Source organism: Rattus norvegicus, chromosome 19 (genome assembly GCF_036323735.1).
Source record: "Rattus norvegicus strain BN/NHsdMcwi chromosome 19, GRCr8, whole genome shotgun sequence".
NCBI classification, from domain to species: domain Eukaryota; kingdom Metazoa; phylum Chordata; class Mammalia; order Rodentia; family Muridae; genus Rattus; species Rattus norvegicus.
The window spans coordinates 72,285,193-72,299,862 of NC_086037.1; the positions used below are offsets into that span (position 1 = coordinate 72,285,193).

Genomic DNA, 14,670 nt, shown 5'->3' on the forward strand with positions numbered 1-14,670 from the left:
ATAAATACTCGATTGGCACAAACAGGACTTGACACTGTGCTCCTAGGCTTTGCAAGCTGTATGGGAAGCCCTCTGTTTTTTTTTGTCTATTCTCAGTGAGGGAATGGTCCAATTCATATTCTCCTCTCTCCACTCAAGTGACATGCTTTGGGTTTTAACCAAAATTATGTCAAGCACCACACTAGCGGTGTTTAAAAAATAAAACTCCTGCTTATATTCCCTAGGCAAATACGGCATTCACTTAACCAGTATTCTGTTACTTCATAAACAATATCATTTATAACGTCATACTTCTCTTTACTGAGAGAAGGAACATTCATTTAATCAATTGTGGTTTTGGCCAAATAATGAGTATGACAAATTATGATGTAAGGCCAGCGCATTCATTGAGTGTCATTTTACTTGCTATTAAAAGATTCAATTTTTTTTTAGTATTTTAATAATAGTAGCTTTGCTTTCTTATCATTCAGAAAGGTAGAGGACGTTTATTCACCTAATTCAGAAAGTCTGATCTTCATTCATAAACATTAGGAATGTGGGTTTTATTTAAATATTTCTCTAACTTTGACTAATCTAAATGATGTAGTGTCCCATAGATTTGTATTGATTTTTGTTAACCAGCAGGAAAAACATGCAACAGAGGTAGCCGCTGCCTTTGCAGCAGTGCCTACAGATGTTTTACATAAACAGATTGTGTTGACTATACTTAAGAAGGAAGAGAATGTTGATCGTCTTTGATTAGGATTGAATACAGACATGGTCATAATGATTGCTTCAGAATTAAATATTTCCTGGTAGCTGGAAAAATATATTTTTTTACCAGTTCTTATCATAGTGAGGGTCTTTTATGAAGCCCATTAAAAATAGTGTGATCATGTTAAATATATGTTCAATTCAGAGTAAACCATTGTGCTCTAAGTGATATTAATTTGCAAGCTGGAGTCAATGCCTTGTAGCAGAAAAAGAAGCCTCTGGGATAATCACTCACTGAAATAATTTTGTAACTCTCTCACAGGAGGCTGCAGAACAGAGAAGCCCCAACTTACTTGCTTCAATAATTATGATTTCTTAATATTTATTACCGCTCTGGCATTCTCAAATCCCCTGCTCTTTTGTAGAAATTAGCTTTTTAATAAACCGAGAGGATAAGGTTAGTAATCTGTTTCCATCAGAGCAGAATGTCTCATTGGCGTCACCAGATGAAAACTGACATCTGTTTATCTTCCCCTTAAAGGTTATTGCCTGAACTTCTGACTTATAGATTTAGGGGTTACTACTGTTATTTTAGTAGAATTGTGGTTCACGTAATAGTCCATCGTTGTAGTTTGTATGAATTAATATTGCCAAAGAGAATAATTTAAAATTCCTTCTTAGTAGATGTTATTGCCAGCCATTAGTTTCGCTCAGGCACAGAGACATATGGGACAGCCTCAGAAGCATAATTAGTAAAATTCATATAGACAGCTTGCCATTCAAGGCTTCAGTACAGACAATAGCAGAAACCTAACAGTCAGTCTGAACGTGGTTTCCGGTTGGGTATAGAGGGTTTTGTTTGAGCCTGAGAATATTTCTAGCATGTTCCATTTCAAAGAACTACTGAGATTCATTTCTGTTCCTCTCTCTTCAACTCGTAATTTTCTGTCTCTGTTTTCTCGAGCGTTACACGTTTTGATTCATTTTTAATGCGAACTGAATGTCATAGTCCATATTCTTCTTCATTGATGACCTTACGTATCTCTTCGTCCGTCTCACAACGGCCATGCTTTTGACATCCTATTAACCGAAAAGTAGCACGAGAAGGGAATGAGCTTAGATAGGAATTGCTCACTAGAAGTGTTGTAGAATTCCGTGATTCCACAGTAATTTGTCGAGCTCCACCCGCTGCACCTCAGTGTGGTTCTGTTCTTTACTTTTGGGTTCTAATGGGGTCTAACTCCTTTCCACAACATGCTGGTCTAAGATTGTTCGAGAAGAAATCTACCAAAGACAACATGAAGTCGTTTAATCAAGAAAGTAGTTACCGATATCCCATTCACCTGGGTACCCTGAAACATGAAAGGGTGGCCGTACGGTTTAGTATCCCTGATTCCAGGGGGACTGCCCAGGGATGGGGATGGGACCACATACAGGATCATTTCGGTTACTTGGAAGGGAACCTGACAAAGGTAAGAAGCATAGGTCATGTATCTAAGTTGGTGGCTGACCTTGGGGTTTGAGGAAGGACGATCACTAAAAATATTATTGTTCTATGTATCATCCCTTGAACACTTTTTTATTCCCTTCCTCCTGCTTTGTACTCTAGATCTGGGTACCATTATTACCAATACTTGAGTTTTAAGGTGTCATGGAGTTTTCACCACTTATTTTTTTTTTTTTTTTTGGTTCTTTTTTTCGGAGCTGGGGACCAAACCCAGGGCCTTGCGCTTCCTAGGTAAGCGCTCTACCACTGAGCTAAATCCCCAGCCCCTCACCACTTATTTTTATTTTATGTGTATATGCGTGTTACATGTGTGTCTGTGTATCACATGCATGCCATGCCTGTGGAGGCCAGAAGAGGGTGTTGGATCCTCTGGCACTAGAGTGGTTATAAGCCACCATGTGGGTGCTGGGAATCAAACCCAAGTCTCCTGTAAGAACACAGCACCCTTAACCTCTGAGCCTTCTCTCCAGACCCCAAAGACTTTATAGATTTTAACAGAAATGTTTATTCCTGACTTCTTCAAGTCAGAGCTGTCAGGTCCATTTGGTACCCAAAGACTTAAAGTTTGCATATGAGTTCATTAACGTGAACTTGTCCTGGGTAAGACCACCAAAGAAGATGAATGGCTTCTAGAGCTAAACAGTTGAGATCTTCCAAACGGTCCAGTTGGAAAACTTCATTGAAACTTTCAAAGCATTCAAAGAAACATAGGCCATTGGACTCATCAAATGAGGAACGGACATGGTATGGGCTGGTCCTTTGCTTGTGGCACACATGAACAGCTCACAGTACAGAGCAGCACCTACAGATGTCTCTGTTTTCTGCCTTAGGTACAGAAGGACTGGGATTTAGCATCACTTCCCGAGACGTAACTATAGGTGGCTCAGCTCCCATTTATGTCAAGAACATTCTTCCTCGAGGGGCTGCCATTCAGGATGGCAGGCTCAAGGCGGGAGACCGGCTAATAGAGGTGAGTAGCTTCTAGGCAAGGACTTACAGGCTCCCTGAAAAGTTCCTTTCTTTGGGAGTTAGTTTTGAAAACGTTTTCGTGAAATAGAAAACTGTGTATTTTAGCAGGAATGTTGCATCAGAAAACAATTTGCTTTACTGTATGCTTCTCCATGTTATCTGAAGAGAAATTACATTTATGTCTAGGTTATTCATAAATATTAGCTATATAGATATTTGGTTTATGAGGCTGGAGCCTATCCTGTCATTATGCACATGCCATACCTCTGTGATATTTATTTTAGACAGCTTCATACTTACTGTGTGTCAGCATAGGCAAATCAACTACTTAGACAATAGAACCAAGACAGATAGGTAAGGTAAACACGGGCAATGTGTCTTGAAAGGAAAGGCCAAAAGGTTGGCATGGCAACCTGGACCGTGAACCAAGACGCAACATCCAAAGTCGTCAGCAAGGAAAACAGATTTTAGAAATCTTTTGATGCTTATGGTCTAACTTCACTGGTATTTAAGGTCACTGCAAAAATACACAAAGACACAGTTTCTGATGTTGGAAAGAGGCACCAATTCAGAACTTAAGACCTTTTAAATGAAACTTGATTCCACGCTCATGCTCGGCAAGTGCTTCTTTGCTGAGCCCTGCCTTACAGCACCAAGCCACAAGCCTACAACTGAGCCATGCCTGAGCGTCCTCACTGGGGATTCTAGGCAAGAGTTCAACACTGGGCCATTATTTTACCTACCAAACTGTTTTTTATCTATCTATCTATCTATCTATCTTTCTTTCTTTCTTTCTTTCTATCTATCTATCTTTCTATCTATCTATCTATCTATCTATCTTTCTATCTATCTATCTATCTATCTATCTATCTATCTATCTATCTTTCTATTTATCTATCTATCTATTTTTCTTTCTATCTATCTATCTATCTATCTTTCTTTCTTTCTTTCTTTCTATCTATCTATCTTTCTATCTATCTATCTATCTATCTATCTATCTATCTTTCTATCTTTCTATCTTTCTATCTATCTATCTTTCTATCTTTCTATCTTTCTATCTATCTATCTTTCTATCTTTCTATCTATCTATCTATCTATTTATCTATCTATCATCTATCTATCTTTCTATCTATCTATCTTTCTATCTATCTATCTATCTATCTATCTATCTTTCTATCTATCTATCTTTCTATTTATCTATCTATCTTTCTATCTATCTATCTATCTTTCTATCTATCTATCTATCTTTCTATCTATCTATCTTTCTATCTATCTATCTATCTATCTATCATCTATCTATCTATCTTTCTATCTTTCCATCTATCTATCTATCTATCTATCTATCTTTCTATCTATCTATCTATCTTTCTATCTGTCTGTCTATCTATCTATCTATCTATCTATCTATCTATCTATCTAATTTTTTAGTGATTCTTTTTGGTGTTCAGTGTTTTACCTTTTAATAATAAAATATTTATTCTTCATTTTCTCTGAAACTTAAAGCATTTGTATTAGAAGACTCCTGCTGTGTTCTCCTGTTTGGCCGTTGGAAAACCCGTTGCACACAGGCTGTTCAAGAGCTCAGTTCTTGTAGTGGCTTCATGTTGACTTGGCCTCGTGGTTGCTGTTTATGGCATATTTCTGGCAGTTGCAGCTCTGGTTTATGGGTGAACAGTAAAGGATTTATTGCTTCCTCACTGACATCTGGCTACCTGTTCAACCTCTTTTTATGAGCCACCAAGGCTTCCATGGTTACCTAGTCGTGACCAAAATTTGCACAGAAAGACTCTCACTTACTAACGAACACCGTCAGTTCTGGTCTCTGGCTTTTCTTCCTCTGCCTGTGTAGACAGGGTTGTAACTAAAAAAAAAAAAAAAAAAATCTCTCTATGTTTTAGGTCAATGGAGTAGATTTAGCGGGCAAGTCCCAGGAGGAAGTTGTTTCCCTGTTGAGAAGCACCAAGATGGAGGGGACCGTGAGCCTTCTGGTCTTTCGTCAAGAAGAGGCTTTCCACCCAAGGGAAATGGTGCGTAACCGTAAGGCAGGCGGAAGACTTCTCATGCATTCGCACCAATGACCCAGGCTACCTACTCAGTTGTGAATGCTCACACCTGCTGTAAGGGGCCTCTAACGTTTTTATTTTCTTCATGCGTAGCTCAACCGTGCCAGTCTTAGCCATAGACACTCAACTACGCGTGGATGAGTGCTTAATACGCAGCTTGTGGGGGGGGGGGGGGCTTCAGGGAACTCGTGAGTTTATCACTGTTTCTCCTGCTAACCCTGTCGAACCCCCCAAGACGTCAGTTATTTCATAACTGTCACCCCAAAGGCTATACTCGAAACACCGCCCTCTCCTCCCCTCATGTGGCAGATTTTCAGGTTTCAGACTTTTGTAGTAAATACACCTAGGCGAAGTTAATGGTGCTTCCTGTTGGATGGATAGGGAAACTTAGCACAATTAGTGTTAGGAAAATAGAGACATGCCTCAAGCTTGGAGGACTTTAGTCAGAGAAACATGAGCAGTGGGTACTGTTCATAGTTCACCTTTGCCCTCCACACTGACCGTTAACCTGTAGCAGAGTCGTCAAAAATGGTTTTGGTGGGAATAAGATGCGGAGAGCAAATGCAGTTCTGAATGTGCTTTTGGGGAAAAAAATCCGTTATTTTTATTATTTGTATATGAATTTTATATGCTTACATATAAAAGTGACGTGCTTGGAGAGTCGTCTTTATCTTTTGATGTGGGTAGAAGGTTGTTTTGGCTCGAGCACAAGTAGCATCTTAAATATTCCGAGGCAGATTTGACCCGAGCCATCTCAGACGTTCCATATCTCCTTTCAGCTAGCTGCAAGCTTTGTGTCGCCCTGACAAGTGACAGGATTTAGGGCTACAGTTCCCAAATCTGTCACATAGACCCGATTCTCTTAAATTATGCATTGTGATGCATCATGGCTGCGATACTCACTATAGAAATTAGTTGTTTATTTAAACAGCGTTAAAGTAGCCGTTAAAGCTAGGTTTCAGTCATGGGTGTCCCAATCCCTTGTTACACACAGGCCTGAAAGTCCTTACTTGGCTTCGTGGGGATTTCAGACCCTGGTAGGGTCTGATGAGTAAACACTTGCGCGTTGCGTTTACTTTGAATAAATTATGAAAACTTCGTCATAGTTAGGGAATGTTTAATGCATCATTTCTCCATTTAAATGCCATTTTCCATTTCCTCTGCTCTTATCCAATTTTGTGTTGAAGATGCCACCTGATCCTAAATCTGGGCTGTCTCTATTCGATTGCAAATGAGCGCTCTCCAAAGCACCAGCCTCCCCTGGGCAGGCAGGCAGCCCCAGCCCTGCCTGGCACTCTGAGGACTGCATGTTGGCCTTACTGAGCCTGCCAAACTGCAGCACTGCTCTTCAGCAGTCTCACAGGGGAGCCAGTGCCAGCCTGAGGTTATGCAGGTTCTTCTGGGCCAATTTGGATCTTCCAGGCTTCTGTTTCTCCCGTCTGCTGCTCCCGCGCTCCCCCTCCCCCTCCCCCTCCCTCGTTTAATTTATTGCTTGTGAGCTTTTCATTAAGGATGGGGCCAGTAGGCTGTCAGTCTGTTGTGCGCGCTGCAGCTGCTTTTCGAGACTTAAAATAATAACATTTCTGAAAAGTCAAAGGGAGTGTTTAAAAATAATCCTTAACTCCAATTAGTGTTAACTCTTCTCTCGGTTTTCAGTTCTATGGGTCTCAGTCTAAATACTTTTTTTTTTAAATCAGTGTTTTGTCCTTTGTTAAAAATTAAACAAATCAAATTATCAACCTTTCACGTTCTAGATTATATGGGAAGAATTATACGTGTTCCCGGTAGAACACGCTCAAGTCTCAAGTGTTTCCCACTGCCGTACAGACGTTTTTTATCCGTAGAGCTGTCGAATGGCCCTGAGGTTTAGTTGGGGAGATTGGAAAATGCATTTAGAAATGGCAGCATATTCAGATACAGAGTTTGATGACGTTTCTTTTCCTGCATAGCTCATGAGGTAATGTGAATGAGCGGGGAAACTTCTGTCTAGAAGAACTGCTGAAATCTGGACAGAAACACTGACTGTCCAGAAGACAGCCCTATGTCAGCCTACTGACGATGACCTTACAATGTTTACTTTACAATGCAAAGGGAACAACCTAATTTTAAAACAATCTAATCTTGTTTAATAAAGCATCGTGTCCCCGGGCCTGTACTGATGTTTTTCTTTAATTCTTCTAGAATGCCGAACCCAGCCAGATGCAGAGTCCAAAAGAAACGGTAAGAAACTTGTCTTTAGAGATGTTCCAGTACCCTGCCAGTTCACCGTGGTGATATTATTTGTCCTGCCTCTTTACCAAGGTGGTCTAATTTAAAAATAATTTTTATTTACTTCTATATCAGGGGCAAGGGGGTCTTGGAGGGGAGGCTTGTCAAACAGCATACTAAAAAGGGAGATGCCAGAAATATTTCCTGTTTGTTTATACAATATGGTGAGGTTAAGAGAGTGTTAATATGAAGTGTAATCACCAGGGATACAGTGATAGATCAGTGATTGAGGCAAGCATAATAAAAAAGGGCAGGGAGTTCAAGTACAGGTACAGCTCAACCATGTCTGCCGTTTTAGAAGACTAGCCCTAATCCACACTGGAAACTAAGGGTTGACTGTACTCTGTTCTGCACCAACCACACGATGTCTGTTATAGGCAGTGTGTTGGTCTCTGCGATGGTCTGCCCCATGGTAGAAGAGAGAGAGTTTAATACTAACAGTAGACAGCTAAAAGTCGGGCTCTCTGCATATTAAATAGCAAATAAAAATATCCCCAAACTCAGCTAAGTATGGGGATTCACGCCTTTAACCCCAGCAGAGGTAGGTGGATCTCTGTGTGTTCCAGGACAGCCAGGGCTATGTAGGATCCCTACCCCCTAACCCCCCAAAAACAGTTGTGACCAAATGGGTAAACCAAAATCATCGGAATATAAGGCTTTCATCAGACTCGATTCTTAAAATATAGATACATCAACAGTCAACGTCAATAAATAGAATGGCATTTTCAAATATCTCATCATGAGACCTCGGAGCAGAGTCAGGATGTAGCATCAGGAATATTACGCACCCATGAGTACAGGTTAGAAAGAGAACACGAGACTGAGTTTTTGGTTGTATAATGATCCAGCCAGTGACAGCTAATGAAGACCACAGTGTATTTATTACACAGTGAAGATGTTCGTGAGAGAGGGCAGCTGAGGAGATGGATCTCCTTGAAAAGACAGTCACTGTGGCCGAGATAGCTGAAATCTGTGCAGCGTGGACCAGCAGGGGTTGTTAAAGCCCGAATAAATAGGCCCTCTAACTCCAACGAGCAACTCTGGAAACAAGTTTCGCATGCATGTATGAACATGTATGTTTGTTTATACATACGTATGTTTGTGTCTAAAGATGGCATCTCAAATTAGTAATAAACTGTGGTTTCCCCAGCCCTTAGAACAACTACCTGCTCATTTTTTAAAAATGGTTTATTTACTTACTACTGGGCTCGACCCCTCATGAATATTACCGAGCCTCCTATCCCAGAGCTGAACTCCCAGCCTATCTTTTCTCCTTTGAAAGTCTGATAGATGCTTTCTTCATCAGCCACCCCAGTAAGTCCTAGCTGGCCCCAAACTTAAACATCCAAAGTCCTGAAAAATCTTGTCCAAAAATAAAAATGTGAAACTTTTGATTTACTTTGGATTACAAAAAAAGAGGAAAAAAAAGGAAGAAAAGCTGCGACTTTAAAAAGCTGACACACAAGCAGCCCCCCAGCTCACAAAGGGTCAAAACCACCAGTTTTCGACTTCACAGGAGGGCGAAACTACATTTAACATCCTCTTATCTCAGTTTCCGTGAGAAATCAATAGGTGACTGGAGAGCTCGGATGCCTTATCAGATAAAAATCTTTGTAGGAGATATTCTATCCCAACGTACGCTAGCTAACGGAGTGTCCGCTGCGCTGCTGGATACGTCAGGGTACGCCAGATGCATTTCCAGTTTGCAATATCTTCAGCTTGGAACAGGCTTCTCGAGGTGTAGTTCCAGCCTGAGTCAAGGGACATTTACGTCTTTGTACATCTTTATGTGTACATATTTATCTCTATCTTATTATTAGCGTCATCCATTGCTATCGCTGTCCCCTGGAGCATTTGCCATATAAATACAGAAGGAAGGATTTGCAGAATGTCTGTGGGATGAACGCCGCTCCTCTGCGGCTCTGAATCTTCCTGACTTCTGTGGTTTCTGGGAAGCATAAAGTGATTAGAATCCTTCATCTGCCCACACCGATGCTTATCGAGCCTTTGCAGGATGTAGAGGTATTGGAAAGACAAACAGAGCTGACTCACTAAGGAATTGAGTTGGAATTCCTTATGGTGCCTTTTTACTGTGATAACGACGGCTTAATGCTTCTGACATATTTCCCTCGAAATGTTTTCTCATCATTCGTTCTCAGCCATCTTTATAGCATAGGGATAAACTTTGTATATTTTTTTACTTTAAAGTTTTATTTTTTTTTCTTTGAAGTCTGTAAGTTATAGGCTTCAAGGCTAATCTGGATTAATTACCTTATGTAATTGTTTTCTCTTACTGTTAGAATTTCAGGAAGTTCTCTTCATCCCTCTCTTCTGAAACTTTAACTTTTTTCAAACCGTATTCTTAATGATGGTTCTTAGACACTTTAACCTCCCTTTTAGGCCACCACCACCAGAAATAGTGGAGAAGAAAGGATACAGGAGGGAGTGTGTGTGTGTGTGTGTGTGGGGGGGGGATTGGACCTCTTTAGAACGGTTCTTTGGAGCAATTTCCTGTCTGGAAATGGACACTTCCGTTGACAGGTTAGCTGTGGCAGCTCCATGCACTTGCAAACACTTCACAGATACGACAGACAGCCGTCCAGTTCAGTAAAGCCGGGATAGCAAACATGAGTCAGCAGCAGTGACACATCCTAGCAGAGACAGCCAGGCCTCAGCCTCAGGCCCAGCACGAGTCAGCAGCAGGGACCAGGAGGAACACCCGGACAAGTTCTCTAAGTGAAACAAAGACCAACGGAGACTCAAGACTAGACGCATTGCACAGCTAGCTCTAGAAGCAAGCCTACCTCAGCTTCTGTCACTGTCACTGGCTGTCAAGTCCTATTTATACCCTCCAAACATCACGTGTCCTTCAAGGCTCTTGCCTCAGCATGTCCATCTCAGCTGGCATCACTCTGCCAACCAGACCAAGTCTGCTGAAGCGACAAGAAACTGCAGCACACCATCAGAAGTTTTTGGTGCATTTCTCTCTATGGAGTCCCAACAATTGGAGCTCCACTATGCAATGTAAGGTGGACAAATACATGCATGTTATGGGCGAAGAATCTTTCATCACATGTTGTTGCCGTAAAATTAAAAAATGCTGTCTTTTATCCCATACTAGATCCGGCACTGTAGAGCCCCAAGATGTCTTGTAGACATCTTCATCTCGGTCAGCAAAGCGTCCCACCTTCTTCGCTCCATCCCATATCACACTGTCTCAGATGGCTACTCTCTGAGCCTGGCAACAATCTCTCTATACGTCTAGTTCCCAAGGCAGGCTGCCACCATGCCAGACATACACATCCCAATTCCCTGGTGGCCCAGTGTCTCCAGCCACCACATACTCTCTTGAATTCAATTAAATCACCACATGAAAGAACACACAGCACAAGAACCTCTGATCCAATTAATAAGATATAATTGCCCACCTAGACACACAAAGCCCTGTACACATCCATCCCTTAAGAATATTCATAACAACCTGTAAAATGTGCAGAGAGGAATGTTAACATCCACCTCCATGTTCTCTCAGCTGCTTCTCTCTCTCTCCTCCATTTTCCTCTTCCTCTAAAACTTTTCTCCCGCCCATCCTTCCTTCTCGTCCAATGACAGGCCTTGTTCTATCTTGTGCCTGCCTTCACCTGCATAATGACATCATCCTACATCATGTCCTTTCACGTGCTTGAACAGAACATCCTTTCACCTGTGTCTGCTTCAGCTAAATGTTCCTTCATGTGTTTGCCTCAGCAAAACACCATCCAACCAACTTTCCAAAGAACCCAGAAGTTTCCATTTTATCTTCCATTGCTAGCACTCAGGCATGCTGAACACCAACTCTTTTTCCCCTCTGTATAACATTTTTTTTCCTGTGAACTGACAGTAAATTCAGTTATGTAATTCTCCCCTCCCAAATATCTCAATACAAGGACATTTTCTTATCTAAGCATACTCTAGTTGTAAGAACCAATCATTTGCCATTGGTTTTACAGTGCTGTAACTTCCAACAGTAGTTTATAAAATAAATGAGTAAGAAATCAGAATGGTCCTCTAGGCTCCAGTCCAAGTCAAGTCATGGCATGGCATTTAATGCTGTGTCTGGAATCTTAGTCTGAAGTTGTTCTTTAGTGTACCTTTGTCTTACTGTTTTGAAAAAAACTACTGTGAGAACATCTTTATTTCTTTAGAGAGCACATCACTTCAAGAATATCCCTACACTTGGGTTTTTCTAATTTTTTTTCCTTCAGATACTTTTCTGGGCAAAAGTATATAACTTATTGTTATAAATGAACAAAAAATTAGTCTTTAAAAATATTTGCCCTATGTTGAATCAGGGAATAACATAGGAAGTCCAGGTATATGATTGTAATTTAATGTGCAGGCCTAGTAGTCCCAGAACTGAAAAGGCCAAGGCAGGGGAATCGTTGGGCCAAGTCCTGCTTGGGGTACTGTGGTGTAAGGCCAGGGTTGGAAACTTGAGAGACTGTGCCTAAAAAACAAAACAAATGAACAAACAAACAAAAAACAAAAACAAGTGGGGAAGGGGATCTCGGTTGTGGGCAGTGGAGAACAAAGACAAAAGATCCTAGTATGAGCAATGCCCTGAGCTCAATCCCCAATAACTACAAACATAATAATAAATAAATAATCTAAAGAAAGATGTGCTCAAATGGCGAACATAAAAATTCATCTTTCGTCTCTGTCTGGGGCAGTTGTAATAAAGGCAGATAGCATCCCCACAAATCTCTGTACATAACCACAGTCCTTTGTCAACTCGATATACAATATGCAAACGTAGAGGCTTTCAAATTGCCTTCTATAGATGCTCTGTCTGCTTATGCATTCACCTGTCATTCCAGGGTGAACATACATATGTCCTTATGTCCCTCCCTCCCTCCCTTCTGTCCTTCTTTCCTCCCTTCTCTCCCTGTCTCCCTCCTTCCCTTTCCTCTCTTTCCCTCCCTCCCTCCCTCCCTCCCTCCCTCCCTCCCTCCCTCCCTCCCTCCCTTCCTCCCTCTCTTCCCTCTAATAGCTCAAGTTGCCCTTGTTCTCAGTGTCTTTCTGCCTCAGCCTTCTGAGCTCTAAGGTTAATTTTGCACCACTGTGCCCAGCAGAAACCCATCCAGGTCAGCACAGTGTTAAACGTCATAGTTCTGAAGAAAGCCTTTAACAATTGGATGATTGTTCCCAGTCAGCTTTATAGTTTTTTTTTTATTGGAGTTTGCAAAACGGGACTACCTATTGTTGACCCGTTCTTTCTTAGTGAATGGCTTTCTCCCCTCTCTTTTGAATTTGAAGTATCTCTCCTTCATTATGGCTCCTCCAGGGATCTACAGGCTAAAGGCCCAGTGAAGCAGGACTACTGTGTGAAGGACTCTGAACAGCCTTGCCGTGATAAGCTGTCACCATGTGCTCCCCCATCGTACAGTGCTCTGTGTCCACCACTTTTCCCCCTTTGTTTTCTCCGCTGTGTTTTATGCATTTCATCAGCCCAGAGAGGAACATGTGATGTCATTAGGTTCACTGTAGAGTTACAGTCCATCCTGGGCAGTCAGGGCCTCAGTTACTGGGACTAGTGCTAACAGAAGAGAAACACTAGATAGGGTATGCAGAAAGCTACTGACCATTTTCCTTCCTCATTGGACAGTCTCTTCTCGGAGGATAATGTGAAACTTGATAGCTTTCGCAGGATGCATTAGGCAGGACCCCTATTTCTGATACACTTGGCAAAATAAACAAACAAAAAACCCCCAAAAGACATCAACAACAACAAAACCCAGAAGAAGAAGAAGAGGAGGAGGACGACGACAATGATGAAGAGGAAGAAGAAGAGGAAGAAGAGGAAGAAGAGGAAGAAGAAGAAGAAGAAGAAGAAGAAGAAGAAGAAGAAGAAGAAGAAGAAGAAGAAGAAGAAGAAGAAGAAGAAGAAGACGACGAAGACAGAACAACAACAACAACAATAAAACGCCCTTTGTTTTCTGGACATTAAAGATGAATTTGCCAATGGAGAAGCATGCAAGGGAGAACTGCAGTCAAGTTTGATGGAAGCTTACTCATGCTCTCCAAACATATGTATACAATAGGTACCCATTGCCCACGTGTGTGAGAGCAAGCAGCAAATCCAGCTTTAGTATGTTGGAGAACAGGTTAACCTTTGTGCCTGAAGTGCAAGCTAGAACCCTTTGGTTGAAGGGATGCAGCTTCAGGTGACACAACAGGAAGGTAGAAAATGTTTTCTACTCTGTCTGAGCACGGAGATCTGCGTAGCTCAGCGTCCTGGAGGTTGTTATGATGCCGCAAGCATCTCAAAGTGGTTTTAAAGAGCAAACTTTTAAAAGTTACTGCCAAAAAATTAAAAAAAAAACAACTAAATGTCTAAAAACTGGTGTTAATTTCAGTCTCATTCAAGAGCCAAGTGCTTAATAATGAAATGCTAATGGAACTGACCATGCTTCCCTTTAGTGTTCTTAAGGACAATAAAGTCTCAAGGTTTAATACAAGAACCATAAGAGAAGACCCTCCCACCCCACCCCCACAGTCTCTTGTCGGTTTTCATAGCAAGAGAAACTGCCAAGCAAGGCAGTGGGGGAGCACTCCCACCTTGATTAGCTTTTTTCTTCATGAATTCACTCAGCTCCTTGTCTTGATTTTTCAAGTAGGAGGAGGAAAAAAAAAACCTGAGAATTTTAAGCTTTTGTAAAAATCATTATGGAAATGTTGGAATCAGTAAACATGAGAAAGCCAAACTAAAGATCTGGATCCGCCAATGACATTTAAGGTCCTTTGGGTTGGAGGGAAGAAGTGGTAATGGTTGGGTCCCTGCATGCACTACATACAGCTGTGAGTCCTTGAACTTAGCCAAGCTCGAGAACCTATGGTGTCTGTGGCCTCTCAAATGCAGCATTCTCAGTAAAATCTATTTTATCTCCTAATTGTTTCTGAATTCCAAATACAAGGGGACAATGGTGTGGCTTGGAGTTATTGATGCTGTTTTCTTTCTTTCTTTTTTTTTTTTTTGATCATTGAAATCTACCCATATGGGATGTTCTTTTAAGTATTACTACTTTGGTTGTCTGTAATGTTGATATGAATGTGGGTCCTTTTACATGTTTGCTAGGCCAGTGCTCTTGCACTGAGATGTTCCCAGTCTCCAGATGGTATAATTTTACATTT

The 14,670-nt window shown here is 41.3% G+C and overlaps 1 protein-coding gene across 20 annotated transcripts in view; it reads left to right on the top strand.

Moving 5' to 3' along the window:
• Pard3 (par-3 family cell polarity regulator) overlaps window positions 1-14,670 on the top strand; it is a 549,854-nt gene that overhangs the window by 307,773 nt on the left and 227,411 nt on the right. For all 20 annotated transcript variants that reach the window (XM_017601371.3, XM_006255836.2, XM_017601370.3 and 17 more), the window contains 3 exons: window positions 3,031-3,170; window positions 5,068-5,196; window positions 7,414-7,452. In XM_017601371.3, coding sequence (XP_017456860.2) covers window positions 3,031-3,170; window positions 5,068-5,196; window positions 7,414-7,452 — 308 coding nt within the window. The remainder of the gene's footprint in view (window positions 1-3,030; window positions 3,171-5,067; window positions 5,197-7,413; window positions 7,453-14,670) is intronic.